The 23,948-nt window shown below is 40.7% G+C and overlaps 1 protein-coding gene across 2 annotated transcripts in view; it reads right to left on the reverse strand.

Moving 5' to 3' along the window:
• The window catches only part of ALDH1A2 (aldehyde dehydrogenase 1 family member A2), a 65,789-nt gene that overhangs the window by 39,140 nt on the left and 2,701 nt on the right, over positions 1–23,948 (reverse strand). The window contains exons 2-4 of one of the 2 annotated variants that reach the window (XM_041469117.1): positions 22,306–22,497; positions 21,044–21,079; positions 15,961–16,077 (exon numbers count right to left, since the gene is read on the reverse strand). In XM_041469117.1, coding sequence (XP_041325051.1) covers positions 15,961–16,077; positions 21,044–21,079; positions 22,306–22,335 — 183 coding nt within the window. In that variant the 5' untranslated portion in view covers positions 22,336–22,497. Of the gene's footprint in view, positions 1–13,471; positions 13,679–15,960; positions 16,078–21,043; positions 21,080–22,305; positions 22,498–23,948 lie in introns of those variants that run through there. The other variant, XM_041469118.1, reaches the window with a different exon arrangement.

Genomic DNA, 23,948 nt, shown 5'->3' on the forward strand with positions numbered 1-23,948 from the left:
AAGTGAGCAGCCTTAAGCTCCTGAAAAGTTTGCCTTTGCTTCTACTTTGCATCCTGAAGCTTTTCAGATATTACTGTTAGCATGTTTAGTTAGTGATGCCAGAGACATTTCCTTTTGTGCCATTCTGCATGTACAGAAGCCACAAAAAGCATGTGGTGTGAGAAGCATTATCTTCAATAAACTGTTAGAATTATCTGCACTTTGGAGAGACATGAAATAAACCTCATTATTTATTGGTTTCTTTACTTAATTTACACAAATGGCTTGCACTGGCCTTTTTCTTACTAGACCATGCCTACTGATATCATAAATAATGATATTCACCAGTACACCCTTTAAGATGATGCAAAGTGCCTGTGTGTACATGTGTGTACATACAGAAATTCAAACTACTCCTAAAAACAAAAAACTCAGCCTGTGACACTACATTCAAAGTCTGAACTTTCACAAAGAACAGTTTTGTGGCCACTCAGTTTTGCAGCCTTGGTTTGAAACAAGTATTACTTTTCCTGGTTAAACAGTCACTTATCTCTACGATAGTAAGCAGGAGTGTTAGTCTACCAGAAAATTGGATGTTCTTAATGGGCTTTTTGGGGGAGAATAGCTTTGCATCATCAGCATTAAGTTAAATCACATTAAGTACCCACTTACAACATAGGGATTACCACTTATGACATCTTTGGTGAAAGCCTTTAAAACAAATTGTTGTGTTTGTTAGAAGAAGCTGTGAGATAACAATTCCCAGAAGTCTGATTTATAAATTCTTTTTGCTCTTCGAGAAGATGCAAAAGAACCCAACACCTCTCATTCAATGCTGCAATGAAATCTCACAGGCTGGAAATTATTTTCAACAAAAAGTCTTGGAAAATACTAATTTATTTACTTTAAAATATTCTTCTGGAGAGAAGAAACTGTTAGACTACCTTTCCTCAGAGTTCAGTTCTAATTTCTCCTCCAGTTCTTTCTGTTGATTAAGTCATTGCCTTTTACATGTACAAAACTGGAAACATGTACAAAACTGCTTTTTATTATTCAAAAGGCTGATTGGGGAGAACTGGGTTTAAACTGTCAAAGCATCCTGCTGTGCTTGGATACCTGTCAGATTTATACCTCAAAGTACACTGTGGTGCTAAGCTAAAACTGGGTGTGGAGTGTTCTTGCAAGAGCTGATTACAGTCTCAATCAAATAGAATGCCTGAGGATATAACAAAATTATGCCAATGCTTGATAGAATTTAACATTTTTGTATATGACCAGCAAGTTATTCTGTATAGAGATGAAGGCCTTCATGAAAAATGAGCTCTTATATTTAACTTTAAATAGAAACAGACTAATGACTTTGAGTATATAAATAAAAAAACATGACCCTAAACTTTTGCCAAACATGCAGTATTAAACAAGTGGATTAGAGCAAACCCAATACCTGGTTATACTGAGCTTTCCTTAAGTGAGTAAAGGGTGCTATAAGTCTTGTCAATAAAGAGCCTTCTTTAGAAAACTTGAATACTCAAATATGCAATCCTGAGATCCACTCTCCTAATTTCCTTCAAAATTCTTTTCCCCTTTATAACCAAACTGCATTTTTCTCTGCTGGAACCCCTTGTAATGATATCAGAATATGGGCAAACCTCATTAGCTTCCCTGCTGTCTACAAGACAGGATTTATGCTTGTAGTGAACACAATGACACATGATCACTAAATAGCTAAAAACACTATCAAGACTTAAATCTGAAAATTTTTTCACCCAGACATTGCAAGTACTATTGGTATGTAAAGGTATGGAGCCCAGTGTTAATTACAGCAAACATGTCCCCCAGTGCCACACTTCTGCAAGGAGCACACCAGTGACAGCTGTTTGTGGAGGTTCATGGCATGCAGCCTTTGGCAGGTACCTGCTATAAGGTATAAGGTATGTTGCCAATCCAATGCAGTGAGTAATTACAAAATTCCCCTGGGACCTGGCTGAAAGTCAAATGTTGCTATTCCTGGTTCATTGCTTTTAGTCTCCCTAAAGACCATTTAGGCAAACAGCTGGAAGAGCTGACTACAAGGGTTCCCAGCCACAGGGAACCACTCCAGGAAAGCAGGTAAAGGCTTCTAACCAGGAAACAAGTTATCAAAGGATTTGTCCTGTTGCTCCCTCAAGGAAAGAAATTAACTGAGACAGAGAGCAAGAGCATGAACACATTGGTGTTGCATGCAGAATCCAGACATTAAAAGCAATTGTCTTGGCTGATGGGAGGAACAGCTGTACTGTCAGTGGGCATGTTCTTCACTGGGCTCCTGCTTGGCATCTAAACAGGAGGGCTTTCCTTCTCCCTCCATGCTGGGGTGCCTTACTGAAAGAAAACCTTTGAGATGTGAATAGAAGCAATAGCAGAATTGCAGCTCCAGTACTGTCACTGCTTTGTACTGATGGAATATTCCTCCTCCTAAAGAGAAGTACAGAGGGGAACAACATCACCAGCTTCAGCTCCATCTGAACTCATTATGCAGATCTTGCAGCAAGGAGGGCACTGCCTCCCTGACAACACTCAGAGGAACAGCAACAGAGACAACTCCGATGAAGTGACACAGAAAGAGAGCAAAGAGCACAAAGAAAGGAGTCTTTTCATCTATACTGTGTGTGTGTGTATAGTGAGCACACTAAGAGGTGTGCAATTAATAACATACAGAAATGCAGACATGCATCCACAGGTAAACACCAGCTCCAAAATTCATCTGTATTGCCATTTCCCAGAATACCATGTACAAAAATAGAGGCTTGATCTTCTTGTAGTCTGGCTGGTTTAGCAAGAGATCCTGCCTCTGACACTGACCTACTGTCTGAGTTAGTCATGGTTACACTCCCACAAATTTAAACTCCCCCATCTGTGAAGGAACCTTGTCACAGTTTTACAGTGAGGCTGAATCAATTAATGCCTTCTGAAAGATGTGATGGAGAAGAATATTAACACTTGCAGTTGAGTGATACCAGCTAAAAACATCTTAAGTAAAGTAACAAATGGATTTAAAACCACTATCAAAGGGTTGGACCACCAAGACTCCTAAGCCATCATCAGCATAGCTATGGCACATATAGTGTTAGTATTATATCACTGTTTCAAATTAATAATGAAAAAACCAGAGCTTGATTTTCACCTTGCAGGAAAACAGCATCCAATAAACATCACAAAAGAGAAGAGACTGTTAAGTAACAGTGGTAAAGAAAGTGTGGTAAGAACAAAAAGAGGAAGACCAACAAAATGTCTGGCACTGATGGAAAAGGGGGTAAAGGCTTAGCCAGACATCCTGAAAAACAACTGTGCTCGTTTCTCAAGGTCTGTGCAGGCCATTCTGGTACAGGACTGCTGTAACAGTGTGTCACAACTGAAGCAACTGGAAAAATTAAAAAATTCCTTGTTTTGGAAGGTAGGTGGTAATTTCTTGCTAGTTTTGACAAACTCAAGAATAAACTATTTCTGTTACAGCTGAAAAACAAAAAAAACATAAGCAAATATAAAATGTACATGTTATGGTAAGCTTTGAAAATATCCAGTAGAATCAGGACAGTGCTTTTATGTCTGGGTGCAAAGAATGTTTAAAATATACTCCAAATACGTTTCAGACAACAAAATGAAGTGGTTCCTTAAAAAAAAGAAGATATCTGTGTATCCACCTGTCAGTTACATAAATGCCTTCTCAAATCAATTTGACAATATAAAGAAGTATTAAACCCAGTTTAAAATTAAATTCTATTTTAAGGACATTTTACACTAGCAGAATGGTAAATAAAAGTGAGGTGCAGTGTCATGGGAAGTGCTTTTGTGATTGAGCTGAAAAGACTTTACAGGGTTTTTCAACGAACTAGATCACAATGTTCATCTAGGTCATCTTATAGTTGGGAAATAAAAGCGCAAGTGCCTATAAACCAGCCTAAGGAAGCTGAGTGTGAAAATGGGTGATCTGGACTCTGTCACTGAGAGGAAAAAACAGCATTTTCTGAGCATAAGGGGATGAGAATTATCAGAGGCATACCACACTTTTTACGTGTAAGCTGTGTAGGGAGGACAAGTCAGGCTGCAGAGGGGGGAGCAGCTCTGTGTGTGCAACGCTTTGCGTGGGCACTGCTTGGAGGGGAGAAATAACACAAAATGCAGACCCACGGGTATAGGAGCAGTGTAGATCGTGAAGGATAATAGCTGGAGTGAGGTACTGACTTCAAAATAAGAGCAACTGAAGTGCCATTGAAGTGGTACTGAAGAGGAAAAACAGTATGAAGGCAGTAAGGCTGGAGCCAAAATAACTCTGTATTAGTTCAGTGCAAGCTGCACTGAAACAGTGTGTAGAGAACAGTTTTATGTATCCTAATGTAAACAGCATTTGACATAGTCCTGTCAAGGACTAAAAATTGTGTCTGAACCCCTGAGAAATGGTTACCATGTAAATAATTCCAGCTTCGTTGCAGGAGAGAAACACATGAAGAAGCCATACTCTCTGGGATACTAAACTTCAAGAAGCAGATTTTTTTTTAAAGAGGAAGTAACTTAGAAACTCCCTGCTTGAAGCTCGGAAATTAAAATCCATAGAATCAGCATGGAGGCTTAAGAATGTGAAAGAGTCAAAAAAGATTTGCATTCCCAAGGTTAAGAATGGGAAGCACAGGCAAGAAAATAAATGGGGTGGCAAAGAAGGAAGACATGAGAGGAAAAGTAGGCTGGAAAACACAAAGACTGCAAACACCAAAAATAAAAATTGCTACAAAACATACTAAATTTTCTGAAGAAAATTACTGGAAAGGTAACAGAAATAAAACAGCCAAGAGAAGTCTAAATTAAATAAATAAGCAGATAGGGTCTGTGGGAGGGTCACTGGATTCTGAACACAACCTGGCTATGAAAGGGAGACTGAAGATAATTCCAGAGGTGGCTGCTTATTTTGGGAAGATCCTTATTTGGCTATCCTAAAGGAGATTATATTTCTGTTCAAAAATTAGAAAAGCAGAGCCACTAGTTGGAAGACTGGAAAATGACAGGTAAAAATACTTGTTCTGGAGAATCATCTTTACTGAAAATCTAACACCAGCAGTACATCAAAAATCATTTAAGGGCTGAGCCCAGGACAGGCACAGTGCTTCACTCCCAATTGTGCTGTAAGGAGCTGAAATAAAGTTCCTGAAATAAAAAGAAATTTCAAATGCTAGTGCATCCTGAAATCTACTGCATCAGTTCTTCCAGTTTTCAAAAGGCATCAGGAATTGCATAAAAACCACTTAGAGTGTACCAGTGGTGGGGGTGATGAGGAGGATGATGATGATGCATTAAGTGGTGTTTCTCCCATGAAGCATGAGAAAACTGCCACAGCACAGATCTGGAAGGATCTTCCAACTGGAGAGATCTATTTCAGATGAAATGTACACCTGACATTCTGACAAATGACAAATTTAAGGCATGCTGACCTACTCACAAGAGGATAAGATCAGCCTTTATAAGACAGTCTAAAAATACCCGTATTTACACAGAATGGTAAATAGCTCTGCTTTGGAAAGAAATCAGTCTCATACAGAGATAAGACCTTACCTGTGTAAATACATGTCTTTGGAATTTCTGTCTGGAAGGGCACTTTCTGAGAGTTTCTGAGTAAAACCCAAGGGATTTAGTGTAATCATTGCCACAGGACCAGAGCATGGGGAGAGGACAGTGTCCCTCTGGCATCCTCTTTTCAAGTTCAGCAAAGGGGCTGCAGCCTGTTTTACCATGCAACACTTCCGGTATTTTTTGTGACTTTCCAAATGGACTTTTTTGGAACTCATTTTAAATTAGGGCATGCTATAAATCCACATGGAAATTAGCAAACATATCCTTTCTGTAACCACACCAGCTGCTGTAGGCTCCTTACAGCTGTCCCACAGCATCCCCTTACATTTTGAGTTCAATTCAAAGTCTTCATTACCTAGGAATCCCTCACAAATTAAGGTCTACATACTCTAGTGGTCAGTGTGGTTCCCAGTGTTTTAACCTCCAGCTAAGGCAAACAGAAATTGAGCCGACCTTAAACATTTTCACTTGGGTCACAGAACATGATGTGGTTGGTTCTCTGCAGTATCTTCCCCCTTCAGTCCAACAAAGGTGGAATGCATTTTGTTTCTAGTCATCGATATCATTCACCAGGCTCTCCATGAAAGGCACTGACTCCAAGTAATCAAGGATTAGGTTCTTTTTTTCTTTTTTCATTTGGGAGACTATTGCAGCAATGTTATTGCAGCAACACTTTATGTGGCTTCACATATCACACTTTTAGTAATGAAGTGCTCCTAAACCTTAGTTCACCGTGTGACTTAGCATTGATGTGTTGTATTCGTGTCACAAAGGTAGATCACTATTTACAGAAAAGACTGATGAATAGAAATATGGTTTTGGACAAATTCTGAAATAGGAAACTTGTGTTTTGGAGAAAACCAGATAGGAATAAGCAGTTTGAACAGCAATTCATTTGCTAACCATAACAGTAATGAATGATTGAGCCCTTGGATGGCAATCAATGTTTAGACTTTGTCATTCTCTGCATAATACTTGGTAGTAAATCTTCACACAGCTATTCATGCACTTACTGTGCTTTAAGTAGGTATGTCTTGTTCCTTGTCTGAGGATTCCTCACTAGAGAACTGCATAGAACTGCAGCATTCTGAAATTTTTTAAACCTCTACATATCTGTGCTTATATTACATTTACATAGCTTCCTTATGATCTTGTCTTTACTTAATTGCATTTTTTGTCTGTCATTTCTTTCAGCTGAACTAGATGTGATACATTGGTTACTTGTTTCAAGGAATGAGTTCTACTCCTAAAAAAACCCCAAACAGATAAAAAGCTGTGGGGCTTTTTTTAGAATTGGGGAGAATGAAAGAATTTTCAAAAAATAAATACAGAAATGCCACAGTCCAACCTTACAAAAGATAGCTGCAAAACTGTAAAAGAAGAAACATGACTTTATGCAAGACCTGACAAAGAATTTATGACATGGACCACTGAACTCATCTTTTATCATTTATCTCTGTAAATGTGTGAGATTTCTTGGAAGATAGTTAGTCAAATGAGAAGCCGAGATGAATCAGTGGATACAATTTATTTAGACTTTAAAAAGGCTTTTGATGATAAAGTCCTTAGCAAGAGGCTATTAAGGAAAGTTAGTAACCATATGGTGAAAGATAAAGTCCTGCCATGGATTAAAAAGTGGTTAAGAGATAAGATAAAAAGACTGGAAATAAATGGATAATTCTCCCTGGAAAGAGGTTAATAGCAAGGTGCCCCTTCATTACTGTGACTAGCAATCAATATCTTGGCTCACCTGCCTTTGCAGATCATTAATAGTAAGGTACAGAGTTTGTAGATAAAAATGTTCAGGCTAATCAGAGTATTGTAGAAAATATTACTGGGGCTGAAGTTAAATGACATTTGGGCAACTCAAGGGAGATGCCAAGTCTCTTGGAAGGAAAGGTTCAGACAACTTCTGGATGCTGATCTGTGCCATGATTTGCAATGTCCATGAACAGCTCACTGAAGGGAACTGTTCACATGCATTGTAAAGAAAAGAGAACAACAGGATCTGGTGGGTCCATGGTGTGGTCCTCCCAGGGAGTTGACGGCAGTGAATAACTTCAAACTGGCAGAGCCCATTAAGATCTGCTGGGAACAATTTTGCATCTCCACAGGGAGATGGACAAGCTGCATCAAGAATTTTTGGACAGCGGGATTTATCAGAAAAAGCAGATCTACAAGATAGAAATGTAATACGGAAATTGGTCAACGTCTGTGGGAAATGTTTCTGAAGGACAAAATGAGACAGAGAATTAATGAGGGATATTTTTTTTTTGTCAGAATGAAAGAGTGTGAGAGTGTGTGTGTTATTCCTTGCTGTGTCCAACATCATGTCATGACTATTCCTGAAGCAAAGACTCGAATTCTACTTTTCCTTCATTAGTGTCCTGCCTACTGGGCTATCAAGCTGATGTCTGAGACCTCATAAATACTTAGAAGTAAATTATCCAACAGCAGGTAACATGAAATTCTTCACAAATGCAGGTAAAGTTAGCAAAATTTGGACCTATTCCCCATAAGAAATTAGGCATCCATATTCAAGTTTCTGCTCTGCTTGCTTCAGAGCAAGGGTATGAATTTGTCTGCCTTTCAACTCAGGCAAGTGCTCCGATTATTACTGGCCTTCTGGTTTTGGTATGCAAATAAATACATGGATCTTTTGCATTTGAATACTTCAAGTGTTAAACATTTTTTGCAATGAGAAAATCAATGAGAAAGTCTTTCAGTGCATCATCTGACCCTTCCAACCTGACAGAGACAGCAATATATTATTGTACAGCTTGATGCATTAAACCAGGGTGCATTTTCCCTGAAGATCCAGCAGATTCAGCACAGTAAGAGGTCACTGCTGCCATAGTTACCCCTCAGTAACACAGCAGTCTGCCACAGTTCTCTAGTTGGGGCCAGTTCAGCCCTGTGCTTTCTGTGTTTTTAAGGCTCATGGCTGTCGTGGCTGTACTGGAATAAGCAAAGGCAGGGACTGGATACACGTAAGGCTATGCTTGTTTCTTGTGCCCTCATGCAAAACTTGGGTAAATTGAGTTTGTGCAGAAGACCATAAAGGTTTGGGAGGAAAGAATAATCCCATATTTAGGCTACTACTTGGAAGGAATTGCATAAATATTTTCTGATCACTGAGTTGATGGATTGTAATACTAAAAACAAGGTATTAATACACTGGAAGATAATTCAAACTGGAGATGTAAACAACAGTAACTCTGCATACAGTATACACACTGAAACATCGTATGTGATGATACAGAGGGCATCCCTAGTGTCAGCATCAGATGCTGAAGTGTTCCACAAAGGAGTAAAGTAGCTGTTCTATTTATCTTCTCTTCATGTAAACATCTCTAATTTTCTGTGCCCCATCTTTTGTAAAAGAACTGTGCTCACCTAGGTGACCCAAAAGCCAAGCTGTTTTTTTCAGGCATCGCTCAGTGGATCTGACTTCAAAAGGCACCAAAGTAGCTCATTCAGGGAAAGACAGATGGGAAAGCGCATGTATTCCTCACTTACCTGAGTTTTGCCAAAGCTTGTCTTGTGTTAAAAAAAAAACCCCAGATTCTGCATATTAATCTAAATAATATAGATTTCCTGCCTTCTATCATAATGTCAGTCTAGAATTTTATCTGGAAACACGTGCTGGAAATTTTAATGGAAAGGGTAATGCCAAGGAAGCGCAATGGGAATGAATATACTAAAACCTAGCAATAAAATTCTTCAAACACAGATGTTTATCATGTGACAATTGGACATGCATTTGTTATCTTTCATCTACCCAGAAGCAGTTTGCCTATACTTCATACAAACTCCTGTATACAGCTTTCTGTTGCAGTGCTGGGTAGTTTACCTGGCCTGTGTGTAGAAACTGAACAGATTTTAGCCTGTGGTGTAAGGGTAGAAGCAAACCCACTTAGACAGGACAAAGAAGATATGGTTGTCAGCTAAACCATAGGCTGTTAATAGAGAAATGTTTCATGTACCTCCTCACTGCCACTGCACTGTAACTTCATCCCTTTAGGGCACCTAATTCTTAAAAGCTCTCAAAACCACAATTCTTCAGCTTCTCCTTATGCTGAAGTTGTTCAGCTCTTGCTCAGACTTAAATCAGTTGGCAAGCAAGAAACAAAACATAAAACATCCATCTGGATTAGTGTGCTCAACATGATGCAAACTGAGAACGTTTATTCTCTCAGCTACCTGATGTAGTGACAGAGCTGCAACAGGACAGATCCCTGGGGTCCTCATTCTATACCAGGCTGTCCTTGAAAGAGTCAACATAACTTATTAAAACCACAATGAAAATATTTTGTAAAGCAGATGTCATTATGCCATTATAACATGATTATAACAAAGGAAGGACAGCCACATCCTGCAGAAACACCTTTAGCTCCTCAAATGGAGACAGCAGGAGGGAAATGCTGCAAAGGGCTCAATCCACTGGGCTGATTCCATATCTACTGTCAGATCCTTGGGAGACAGTCTTGGGAGGGGAAATGGAGTTTCACAAAAGTTTAAAAGAAAGAGGTATCAGTGTAACAGTGTGAACCCTCTGACCACCCTGAGAAGCTGTCAGGTTCTCTGGGCTGTGCTCCCTATCCTAAACATGCCAATGACATGTCCTTAGCAGACATTATGCTACTGCTTCTCTCACACATCTGATATTTCTGGAACAGCCATTCTGGGAGAGTTTCTGACACAAAGCTGACTTTTGTAGAAGCGTGACTTACTCCCAGGGGGAGGGCTGGATCCCCTTCCTCCCTATGAGCCCCCTTACATATGGAGCCCAGCACTGCCAGCTTGCTCCTGACATGCCTGAGGAGGGCTTGCTGTGCCACAGGGCTGTGGAACAACCTAGTTCCATGCAATACTCCAAGATGCCCTATTCTGCAGATGCAATCCCTCCCCAAATGCTAATGTTAAAAACTGAAGAGTTACAGAGTCATCACAGTGAAGACATAATCCCAAATGTAGCAGTTCTAGTACTTGCCACACAAAACTTAACCCTGTGTGCTTGAACACTCACCTGCATGTCTGGTTCACATCCTGCTCACCAGTTCTTATTACATACATCTACAACACTTTATTTATCACAGACTGTGCCAAGGTATTAAAAAAACTGGGAAAAAATATTTCTAATGACTGTTTTTTTTAAAGCAGCATAGGCTGACTTCCAATACTGAAGTCCCAATAGCTACTGCTGCACATCCTACATAAAACCATGACATTGGGTAATTTTCATCACTAAATCATATTTTTTCGGACCTATCCAAACATACATTGCCTCTGGGTGCTCTGTCAGGTGAATGGATCAGAAGGACTTCACATACAGTTTTCTGCTTATTTCAATAAACTTACCAGAGTAATATTTCACAAGTTTAAATAATTCTGCTAAATAATCAAATAAATTAGAATTACACAGGTGATATTTGTTTCATCTATGTAGTTGGAAGGAGTTTTCATAGCAACCCCAAGGGTAATGCAGTTATTAAAAGATTAATTAACAATTTTCTTTTTCCCAGAACATATTACAAATCTTTAACAAAACTCACTTAGGGAATCCTGGAATTTTAACATGTTCTACTCTAAAGAGCCTGTCTACTTACCAACTTTAGAATTACAGAAATAGAATTTAATTGGCAAAATATATTTCAAATTTTTTCACTAAGTTTAAATGTTCATAGACACTGCTATTTTTCATAAAGAATTAACTCCCAAATCATTATGTTTTTACATTCATAGACACCTGTAATAAAGAGTTCAAGAATTCTGTGTCCTGGTTGTGTATTTAAAATTCCCAGCTAACAAGCAGGAGAGAGACTGCTAGGAATGCTTACAGATGTCTGATTTTACAAGGTCTGGGGTTGTTGTTTTCTTTTTTTTTTTTTTTTTTTCCTTGCTAAAGTGCTTTAGTCTAATGTTATTTATTGTTTATGGAAGTTGTTTGTCATTTAGGACATGAAGTGACCACTCCCTCAAAAGCAAGAATCAAGTTACAATCCATTATTTCATTTTTTGATTGTTTTTCTTTGTAATAGGTGGGAAAGTGGATCCAGGATAAAAGTCCTGCCCAAGACAAAACTCCAAGCTGAAGACTCCAATTATCTATAAATCACTTGAATTTCCTGCAGAGAAAGAGAAAAAGGAGGAAAGAGCGAGACAGACAGAAAAACAGAGACAGAGGATATGCCAAGTGAAACATTTGATACCTGTCCTAAACCAAAATTTTCTCAAAAGCAACCAGGAGTTACCTGATAGCTCAAACCCAAGCTTAGAAGAAACACATGGCCATTGGTTTTGGCTTAATATTGAAATGAAATAACTTTCTTTTAATTGTTCCATCCGTATAAAATGTGTTACATTTTAGATCTGAGATGATGGAATTATGCATTGATCTATTAAAGGTCACTGTACATTCTTCACAGAGAGAAAGCTGTGATTGCTGATGACTGCTGTCCTTTTCAAAGGTTTTTAGAAACAATTCTCCAGTTTTAGAACAGAGAAATGCAATACATTTATGAGGCAAACTGGCTGTGATACTACTCTCAAGTACTTCCCACGAAACCCTCCTGAAGCACAGTTCACACTGAAACCAGCAATGAACAAAATTCATGCCAAATACTCTTTGCACAGTATGATTGCTCCCGAGGTGTAGCACTACACAGCATCCAGTAATTACATTCCTTGCTTATTTAACTATTTAAAAAGAATTTATGAGCAAGAAACCATATGCATTTTTTGATTTTCATACTACAGTTTGCATTAAAATGTAATGAAATTTAAAATAGTTGACTCTCCTCTGAAACATTGTTCTAGAACAAGGAATTGCTGTAACAAATTAGAAGACAAATTAATTTTGGCACTCACTAAAAAAAGAGAAAAGATGAAAAGCTTTTAAAGTGATGATATGGAAGAAAAAATTACACTACATCAGCCAAAATGAGTCTCCTATCAGCATTAAAGCTCCTGAAGTTGTATTTCCAGTAGATAAAAATGTTATCACCTTTTTCCAGTGCTGATGTGCTTATTTTCCTATTAAGTTACTTGGTAATTAGAAACAAAGTCTGACACATTGTAATCTGTTTATACAATAGATCTGAAACCTCTCCAACAGAAATGAAAACATTCTTTAAAGATACTGAAGATGCAAAGATTAAAAACATAAAAACGAATTTTGAAATGCAAAATGCACTTACAAACAAATGACTGTTTTTAAAGCCCATTTTAATCAACAAAACCAATTTAGTCTCATAAGACACCACAGAAACCCAGCAGATTTTTCTACATTTCTACAGTGGATTTGTTCTTAACCCTCTCTTTATGAAAATCACTCCTAAAGGTTTGTAGGAAAAACATGCCCTCTCACAATATTGTTCAAGAGTGTATTCAAGAATCACGGAAGTTTGTGGAGACCTGTTCCAGTGCTGTAACAACCTGGTAGTATTAAGAGTCCTCCAGGAAATGTAAAAGAGTCCCTTGGGCACACAGGGCAATTCAAGAAAGAAAACGTTTTTATTTTCTGATTGAGATACTCAGGTATGTATAGTAATGTCCTCTGAAGTACATCAAAAGCAAGTAAACACACTCGAGAACTACTGATTTTGCACTGAAAATAGACCCCAACGGCTCTGTAGAAAACAGTACATTTACAGAGAAGTGGCAAAGCCAGTCTCAGCAGATCTAATTTGCTTTCTATTATCCTGTGGTTTTTCAGATGATTACAGGGCTAAAAATCTTTTTCTTTTATTACAGATTCAAGGCAATCTTTTAGCAGTTTTTTTTTTTTTTAATATCTCTACACCACATTGGGTAGGGCAGAATTTCAAGCAAAATCCCTTCTTTGGAGAGCAAACCATGAATTTCTCTGCCAGAACAAACGAACACAACTTACCTTGGTGTATTTGATTTCAAGGTTGAGAGTGGGAGAAGGCAGCAGATGCAGAGATGCCATCAGAGCTGCAGGATCTGCCTTCACCTCCCCTGGCATCTCAATTTTACTGGAAGTCATAGTCTTGGGGGGGTTTTATAATACCACCGAGCCCCCCGCTCTGCCCTGATGCTGTGTTGTGTTTTGGGTTGGTCCCCCCCCTCCAAAGCCCAGCGCTGAAGATGTTGCTCTCCTCCTCTGTATATAGGCAGGTGTCAAGCCGGGTCTCTTCTTATTGGACATGGGGGCAGAGGCAGGGGGGCAGGTCCATCCTACCTAGGGCGAGAGCGGCACAGCCCCGCTCACTGCGGCGCAGCCTCCCCGGCCCGGCCCGTCCCGACCGGGGGATTCCCGGCACCCGGTGGGAGCACGGAGCTCCCGGGCGCGGCTCGCTGCCCGCCGCCCGAGGAGCGGAACCGGGGAACGGCAGCGGGGAGCGGGATCACCGGGACCGTCGTGTTCCCCCTCGGCTCCCCGGGGCCGGGCGGGGAGGCGCCGCGGCCGGGAGAGGCCAGTCCCGGCTCCGGCCCCGCCCGGGGCATCCCGCGGGGAGCCCGGGCAGCCCCAGCTCCACACAGGCTGGGGATCCCCGGCCGCGGCGGGGGTAGCGGCGTAGAGGGAGACACCGGGCTGCACTGGGGAAGCCCTGTCGGGCCGAGGTGACCGGGGCACGGTGCCCCGCCGGCGGCGCTGCCCGGCAGCGCGGCCCCGGACCGGCGGCTGCGCTCGGGCGCGGAGCCGACGGGGCAGGGCGGGCGACTCCTCGCGGGACCCGGGCCGCTGCGCGGAGACGGCGCAGCCTGAGCGGCAGCGAGTCCGTGCCCGCTCCCCGTCCAGCCACCGCCGCCCGCTGCTGTCCCGGGCTGCCCGCCCTGCCGGCCGGGGGCTCCGCGCCTCACCTGGCGGCCGCGCGCCCGCCCTGCCCCGCTCCCGCCCCCGGGAGCTCCCCGAGAGTCCCCGCCAGCCGTGCCAGCAGCGCGGCCGCTGCTCCCCGGGCCGACCCTCTTTTCCTTTGGCGGCGGTGCCGCCGGAGCGGCTGCGCCCCGACCCTCGGCGCTGCCGCCCCCATCGCCGGCCGCCTGCTGCCCCCTGCCGGCCGCGCCCGCCGCCACAGAGCGCGCGGGGAGCGGCGCCTCACGGCCAGGGCAGGCCCGCCGCGGCCGCGCTTTTCCTGACGGTTCTCTGCAAAAGAGGCTTAAAGGGCAGAATAATTTGTTCAAGCAACAGCCACCTGATGCCAGCTATTGGTTTTGGGGGGCCCTCTTAGCGGGAGGCCACGTCGTGCAAGAGAAGAGGCTGGGCAGTGCCGTACAGCAAGTTACCGGGAAGGCAGCGGCCAATGGAGCCACATCCGAGCTGACAGGCATCAGAAATTCATTGTCAAAGCCCTACACGCTCCCTGGTCAAACCTTGTTGGCAGAAAACATAGAAAGATCAGGCCGTTTTCGTTACTTTAGGCAAAATCAGTGAAGTTCTGCTTACTGATGCAAACACTGCCAATGTTTTGAACCTGATCAGATGTCATGTTTTGAAGTTATCACATACCAGATAGATGAACAAAGAAAGGACACCAAAGCTACAGCTGTCCAAAGTTGGCAAAACAAAGCAACAAGAAATACACCACACGACCTTTTCATTGACATAGTCAAAAATAAACAATGGGATCTGGCCATGTTTTGATTTTGTAACAGTATTTGTTTGTTGATGCCCTTTATATTCCTCACTCCATGTTTGACAAGTTCACAGACAATTGAAAAGATTGTCCCAGCATTCTCTTAGTGTTTGTACAGGAGCATGGAATGAAGATTGCTTGGGCACAGACAGGCAGCACAAGGTAGAGAGTGCCAGTTAAGTAATTTCAGGGTTAACATGTATATTTCTGTAAATTTCCATCTCACTAATGAAGAAGACTGCAGATTTTGCTTTCTCTCATTTTCAGTCTTTTTTTTTTTTTGACCTGACAGAGGAAATGGATTCATAATATTCTGCTGTAATGTGACATGCAGAGCTGTCAAACTGTGACACTTGGGATGAGTGAGAGATTTAAACGTCAGAAATTCAATTTTTAATGGCACACTGGCAACACAGTCCTAACACTTCATCACAAGGATGACACCTTCTAAAAGCCATTTTAAAATAAATCAGAGTGGGGATGTGCTCCTTCGAAAAAAGAATGCATTTAAACAAGTTTCAGGAATGAGGAAACTGTATGACAGTTTCATTATTAGATCAATAAAATTCAGGAGATTTTGGTGAGAAGGGATTCCAGTGTGTGTGGAGATGCAGCTCAAACCCACACAATCTGGAGCTGCTTAAGTGACCTTCATCCACTTCTTGGTGTACAAACCACATTCCTCTTACATTTCAAAGCAATTCAGTTTGCAAAAGCCCTCAGAGCCCTTTAGCCCAAGGGCTTGTTGGCATTCCCAGATGGAGAATGGGACTGCACTTACCATTCCAGGGGGTCCTGGTGTGCAGCCACCCTCAGAGGGCTCCCCACAAGACGTGGCACACGTGTCCTGCTGCTCTTCCAGATGGGCAGGGACTGACTGGAGTTCCTCTTCCACCACCTGGGAAGATGCCAATGCTCAGCCTTTGGTGCCCAGGCCAAGGTGGGCTCTCACCAAGGACAAGAGCAGCTCTGCCAAGCAGAGTGAGGAATGAGGTCTTAGAGATTTTGGGGGCACTGATGGACCCAGCCTTGGGAGCTGCTTCCAGAGTCAGCATCACACTGGTTACTTTGTGATAGCAAATCGAGTCATGGCTTAAAACATGCAAGCAAATATTTAAGAAATAATTTACTGTGGACAGGATTGCCTTGGACATTAGGACAATAACCCAGTAAAAACAATGAATACGAAAGGAAATGAATTAATTTGTGAAAGAAAAAATGAATTAAGAAAAAGAAAATAAAGAACAGAAACAATACTCGGGGTTCAGTCCAGTGGTCCCTAAACACCTCCATACAACAGAAAACCACTTAATACAGTGCTGTAGTTTCTGGGTTTGTTTTTTTTTTTTTTTTTTTTTTTGGGTTTTTTGGGCTTTTTTGGGTTTTTTTTTTTTTTTTTTTTTTTTTTTGGGGGGGGTGTTGGGTTTATTTTTAAATTTGCAAAACTAAATCAACTGTCAATTAAGTCAGACTGGCTTATTCTCTCTCACATGATTGGGTTTTAATTAAAATTTTACTTAGACAGCAAATCAGGAAACAAATATGTTCTGTTTCAGATTGCAATGACAAAGTCTTCACACTTTGTGATGAAATGGTTGTCAATAAAACGAAGAACAACCAAGTGACTCTGTTTCTTGTTTCAGTCTTAGAATTTAAGCTAGTATACAGCCAATATCAAAATTGTTCCTGGAGGGTTTAATTTTTTATATTTGGTGCAATCTGAATGTATAATTTGAAGATAGACCTTTGTTACATTTAGAAGCCTCAATTTCTCCACCCATCCCCAACAACTGGTATTATCTATAGATAAGGATACAGACCTGGCTTATACAAACACCATCAGGCAACAGGACCTGTGGTGCCCAGACAGGGTGAAAAGACAAAGCTGCAATGTTGAAGACAATAGAGATGTAATTAAGGCATTCCTGGGTTTCTCAGTCAGAGTACTGGTACTTTTCTGCTCTATGTTACTGTATACCTGTTGTCTAAAGAAAATTATAGAACTAGAGGATGAGGTGAAACTCTTTGTATCTCAGAACGTCTTTTGGGCAGTTTAGCTGTGCCAGAGCACATATGGACACACCACTGGAATGGGCAGTGGATGTAGCAACTCCAACAAGGCTCCAAGCAAGAGCTCTTCGTTCTCGCTGCTTCTGATCCGTGAACATTTCTTATGCTCCTGAGTGAGCTCCAGAAAGCACTGTCACACACAGGAACTGAGTCACATCACTCTATCAGACACTTCCAATGATTCCTCTCAAGATCAACTGCAAATTCTACCCCAAAATTATTCCAATATGACCCATAAGTTCTTTTATATATAACTTTTTCTCTCAGCTGTTCCACTACCATTTAGCAAGGATATTCCTGGTTCCTCATACAAATTCAGTATTGATTGAGAGATCCCACTCCTCTGTACCCTTTGCCTCCTGCTTCAGTAAATGTCTCTTCCTCTTTCTTGTGTGCTTTATAAATTGCTTTTGGAAGAAAAGTAGAGATTGAATAAAAACTTCCCCTAAGTTATTTTTCAGCTCAGACTTCCACTTAGGAAATCTGAACTTCATTTTCTGATCTACACATTAAAGCTTCAACCTCAGGTGTTCTATTTTAATTGCCTGCTATTTTCATTACCGACCATGAGGGCAGCAAATGCTCTTCAGGAGATACTTGTATTTTAATTTATCTGCAAACATAAATCACACATTATAGCACTTTTTTCCTCTAGGTTAATTGAATCAATTCTCTAAATGTCTCTATGCCTGACCATTGCAAAAGGCTCACTGGTTGAAATCTCTTTAAGAATTATGGCCCTTGAGCTGTGTGCAGGATGGGAGCAGTCCTTGCTCCAGACAAAGCTATGTTATACATAGGAAGTAAAAAGGTATTGTTATCCACCTAAGCAATATGACCTGTGCAGCAACACCCACAATGCTGTGAGGACCCTCTAAAATATTATTTCAGAATTTTTCATGTATCTCAGTGAATCAATTGGTTTAGAATTATAAATCTTAGTAACAACTGAGCCTAGATATATCTTAAGTTATAAATAAACAGAATAAAATCTACTTTTACTTTCCTTATTTCTACATTACCTTTAACACCAGGAAAAATGCTGATATCAAGAATAATAATAATTTCATGACTGAATATTCAAAAATATCTAATGATGAAAACTTGATTTAACACTTTTCTTAATAAAAATTAGTTAAATTGATAATTTTTAGTAAAATGAGTCAAACAGATCATATTAGCCATTTTATATCCAGTAGAACTGTTAAATGCTGGCAAAATTAACAACTGGTAAATTTGCAAAATTTGCAAAAGGAAGAGGCCTAAAGAGCAGAATAATTTTTTCAAGCAACAGAGATCTAGATACAGTTAGTAAATTTACCAGTTGTTGGTAAATTTTTGGTAAATTTAGTCCAAAACTGAAATGCAAATTGAAGGATTTAAGCAAGCTGCAAATAATTCAGTGAGAGTGATAAAGCAGAAAATGCTTGAAAAAGTTCAATGTTTGACTCATTTTATAAGTAGGTCAGTTTTAAAAATTAGCATTTTAGTTTAAGCCAGCAGCTGAAATGTCACCTGTCCCTCACTGGCCAGAGTGACCTCAGCAGTGCTGCAAAGAGCATGTGCTGGTAACTGTGAACTTATAGGGAACATGTTCTTAGGTGTAGGGATTTTATTCTGAATTTAAATATATATAAAAACCCTTTGTTTTGAATTTCTCTTCAATTTACCTGTTGAAATTTATTATTTGTAAAACACATCGAGCCTCAAATGGATTGACCTTCTGCTAATGTATATCACCTAATGAATGGATGCAATTAACTAATTCATATTGGAATATTGCACTTTCCAGCTCACATTCATCATCACTAAATGTCTGATCTAGTTTGCAAGTTTAAATTTTTTATTATTACCCTTTAAACTAAAGAAATAAGTCTTGTATTTAATTACCTGAACTTACATATTCAATTAATAGCTTCATTACCTTAATGAACATAGATACCATGCAGAAGTAACAAAAGATTGCTGCTGGGTCTGCTCACAGGTACACCCTATAAAGGGTCAGCTGTGAAGCTCAGAACACCTTTTTTTATTAAAAGGTCTTGATTGTGGAGTTTCAAAGGAATTGGGCCTGGCAATCTAAGATTCTTATACAGGGGCCTGAGATAAATGTTCTAAATATTTAACACATAAAAGGAATCCCAGAAACAAAACTTGTATCTGGAAAGACAGAGGATTCAAACAATTCTGGATTGTGGATAATTCTGAATGAAAGGGCATTAAAAGAATGAAAACCAGGCAGACTGACAACTCACCTGCTAAAGGATGAGGGATGAGTGGAACACAGAGTGAAACAAACATGCTCTTGTTGTGGGAGAGAGGGGACTGGGAGCAGCAGCTCTTACAGAATATTGTTCTCCAACAGAGGGTCAGATTGTGGCTGGATGGCTTCCTTGGAAAGCCAAGAAGAGTGGGAGACAGGTGAAGGTAGGTGGGTTGGTGAGTCAGGTACAGGAAACACTGTCACTTTCCCAGTGGAAATTAGGTTTTAGAACCATGAATCAACTCTCCTAGTTAGCTCCCTGTATTAGCCAAATGCACAGCTTTGCTTTTGTGTGTCAGTAGAGTCAAATCTGTCATTATCTTTGGCTTTCATGTTACATTCCTTTTATCAGTTAGGTAGTCTCAGATCTCCTCCTCTTCACAACCCTACAAGTAGCCTTAATAAGTCTCAGGGCTGCTACAGGGAACCTGTGCCCTGCAGAATGATGAAAGGTTTTGATAATGTATCCCATTCCGTTTAAGAAAATATAGGATTCAGATCCCTGCAAAGTCCACTGGATATACTTTGAGGCTTTCTGCATGCTGCATTAATGTATTTAGCAAGATGCCTTTTGTTTTTAATAGCAAAGCAATTTGAGAAAAGGGAATTTGCAGAAAAAAAGAGCAGGGAATTGGCTAAAACAAGGTGTTCTACTGTACTAAACTGATCTACGCTTTAAAAGCAAAATTCTTTTTATACTGCAACAGTCTTTCTCTGGATGCATTCAGAAAGTAAGACTTGCCCATAGCATAAGCTACCAGATAAGCTCCTCCAGAGCTGAGAAGGCAGCACAGCCCAGTGCAGCTGATAACAGCGGTGCACATAAGCATCTGTCCAGCATTGCCCTGACACTTCCACCTGGTGCCAGCACTCACAGCCCTGTCACAGGGCCCTCTGCAGTGGAATGTTATCTGTGCCCCTCTGTGCCAGCACGGCTGCTGAGAGATTAACCCGGCTCACAAACTCTCAGGCAGGACCTGTGTTACACATACAACAGACTTTGAAATTTGCTATCATCACTGATACAACTATACATAACCTATATATGTGCAGTACCATCAGCTAGGCACTGAAGCCTCATGGTGTGCCCAGTCAGTCAAGAACAAAGCAAAATCCTGTGTCCTGCTTTAGAGAAATCCAGTTTAGTTCTCCCTGAAATCAGTGCCAGCAACAGCAGACATATATATGTCAGGCCTTAAAGATTATGAGCAAAAAGCCTGAAGTACACATATATGGTAAAGGTTTGAGCTCATATTCATGATACAGAAATGTTTTATCTGGACACTGAGATCACAGAGAAGAAAGAACAAATTCTCAAGGAGTTCCCTTGTGTGCTGTGCCCCTCCTCCAAGGTGGGTTTAGCTAAACCTGAGCTGCACATTGCAAATATTTCTCACCTTGAGCACCTTTTTACCAGGGACTACAGCAGAGACAGAGGGGTGATCAGGAAATAGAAGAAATAAAGAAATAGAGGGTTTATGTACTAAAACACTTAGAATACTGAATTACAATGTGTTCAGATCTTCCTCACCTGAATTTTTCCTTTGACTTCCCCAGCAGAACCAATCTGTAAAACAGAGAATGCCCCTTATATACCACGCATCAGTTTCTGTATGAAAACTGAGATATAAATTAGGCAAAGGCATTTGACCAGGGACCTGAATTAGAGGTACACAGTCAGAGTTAGTCTAATTCAACTAAAATCAGCAGACTTTAAAATAATTTGGCCCATATTATTACAATACAAAAAATATACAGTGTATTTACAACCTTGGTCTCTCCAGCTGTGTTGGTTTAGGTTTTATTACATCAGTAATAACAATTTATGTGATACTCTGAATAATGTGCTATTAAAAATTCAGTACACTATATATTGTTACCCATGGGATTTAAACTGTGGGAGCTATGTGCATTATTCTCTACTTTGCTATTTCTATAGGAGTGAAGATTACTATAAAAATGGTTAGGTTATATACATCATGTGAATTCCTGCTCTGCATGAATCCAGGTGAAGAGAAGAAATAGCTCAGTCCAGACTGCCTCAGGGGTAAGGGTCCCAAGAGTCTTAGTCTTGCAATCTAAGGTTACACTGCTCCCACATTCAAGCATGAAAATAATATCAATGTGCTTTTTGATGTCTTTAAAGGATGCCAGCAGATTTGTGAGGCATAACCTCCCTTAACAGAATCCATTTGATGCTTCTACAGAGCACCAGTTTTATCTCTGTGTCTATTGATTTTACTTTTTACAGCAGTTCATCTGATTTTCCTGGCACAGAAGTCACACTGACAGTTTTGTAGCTCCTGTGATCACCTTTGAAGGACTCTCCTGAAGCACCAGCAGATCACTGGTACATTTCCTATGTTCTGTTTTGCTGACCTTAGGATCAGGATCAGCAAAAAACCAACCCACTGGCACTAGCACTTGAGAAGCTGAGCATTTTAACCCCTTGGTGGAAATGCTGCATAGCTCCAGCAATTAGTTACTTGTTAATTTATCAATTTCTCTTGAAGTGTTTCCTGATAACAATTTATTTTAGAACAGTTGGTCACACTCAGCCCACCAAATCTAGCAAGGCAAATAATTCTTTTAGCTGTGGACATAGGCAAATTGAATGCTTCTTCTGTGCTTCCATCCTCCATAGCTTTACTTACAGGCTCACAGGACTCCTCTGGTAATGGAATTTGAAAACATCTAGACTGTTACTTTCATATTCTTGGCAAAACCTTAAAATCTTTTTGGTGACCTTTCTTGTGGTTCTACATTTAATATGTATGCTCCTTACTTACTTACATAACTTCCATTTTTGGAAGATGTCTTCATTTTCTTCCCTCAGATGACACAGTTTCAATATTTATGGGTGGCACTGCTGGTATCCTTATCATTCTGACTCTGGGAGCAGGGCCCAGGTGAGGGAGCAGTAGAAAACAGTAATCACAGTGCATTTTCTTTCCCTTTTTCAACCAGATGTTCCATTGCATACAACTAAAAGGCAGTAAAACAGAGGATTAATCAAATAGATAGTAATTAAACTCAAAGGTTTCATGGTGTTTATATTCACACTTTACTTGTCTTTCTTAAAATGCTACATACATATTTGTTAGATTAGGTAAATATCTTAGAATCTCTTTCTTAAATATAAGAAAAGGAGAAACTGAATTCAAATGTTCTGAGCTGCCCCCTTTTCTCTTTGGAAAGTGAGGCAGTGCCTTTAAATTGCCACATGTCAAAAGCTGGAAGGATTTACCAAGGGAGCAGTCTTCCCCTGTGTACTCTGTTCTTCAATACTTTCTTAGAGCACCTGCTTGAGTCTCATTATGGAGCTGAGGAGAACCTTTGGTCTAACTTAGCATCCCAGTTTTTATTAATGGAGTTAAATCATATGATTTTTATAAAGCATTGAAGAAAATCTGATAGGATCAAAGGTGAAATAGATGCTTTTGTGCCAGTTCTCCACCCTGCAAAGACAGAAAATTCATATACGGAAGTCATAATGATCTGAACAAATGAGTATGAATTTCTGTCTCTGACATATTATCACCCCACTATTAGTTGAAAAATAGCATTAATTAATGCTATGAGACCAAAGTCAGAGATATCTACATACTACTAGGTGAGCAAGACTTGCATCTGCATAAGAGAAAGAATTGCTGTGGACAAACAACTAAAAATTGCTTTCATAAACATGTTTCTTTATTTATCATTTTCCTGAAAGAGAGGAAGTGGTTTAATCTCATTCCTGCTGTAATGAATACCCTCCCAAGCATCCTCCCTCAGTTCTAATGTATACATTATTCTGAAAGAATTCTCTCACAGACATAACATACACTCTAGCACGCTGTGATAATTAAGGTCCTGAATAATATGTTTGTTCTTGGTGGTGTGGGCTAAAGGTTTTCCAGCTGCCATACACAGGCTATTTTCAGGGGCTCCCCAGAGGCAGGCCCAGCTGCCTGTGCCACAGGCAGGACCTGTGGAGCAGGACCTGGAGCTGTCCTGCAGCAGTGTCACCGCCTCTGCACGGGTGTCCCCGGTCAGGCAGCACCAGCACAGATGCTGCCATCTGCTGCTGCATCAGCTCCGTGCTGCTCCACAAGCCAGCGCCTCCAGAACCACCTGGGGACACACTGCTGTTTGGATGCAGAGGTAGAGAAAGGTGAGTAAAAGGACACAGAAAAGCAGTTAAGGATGAAAACTGGGTGGTGGGGAGAACTGGAGGGTTAAGGGATGAAGCTGGTGGTGGTAAGTGCTGCAGGGAACACGCATCAGGAGCTAGCTGGAGGCTAGGAGGAACACTGATGGGATAACAAGTGGCTCATTGCCCTAACCCTGTTTAGGACAGATACAAACCTCAGCTACAATACATGCCAAAATAATCTACCGGAACCGGACTGAGGTTCTGGTGTCAAGTCAAACAGCGGAAAATACTTGTAAAT

The sequence above is a fragment of the Pyrgilauda ruficollis genome, unplaced genomic scaffold, assembly GCF_017590135.1.
Source record: "Pyrgilauda ruficollis isolate IOZ18807 unplaced genomic scaffold, ASM1759013v1 scaffold23, whole genome shotgun sequence".
Lineage (NCBI taxonomy): Eukaryota > Metazoa > Chordata > Aves > Passeriformes > Passeridae > Pyrgilauda > Pyrgilauda ruficollis.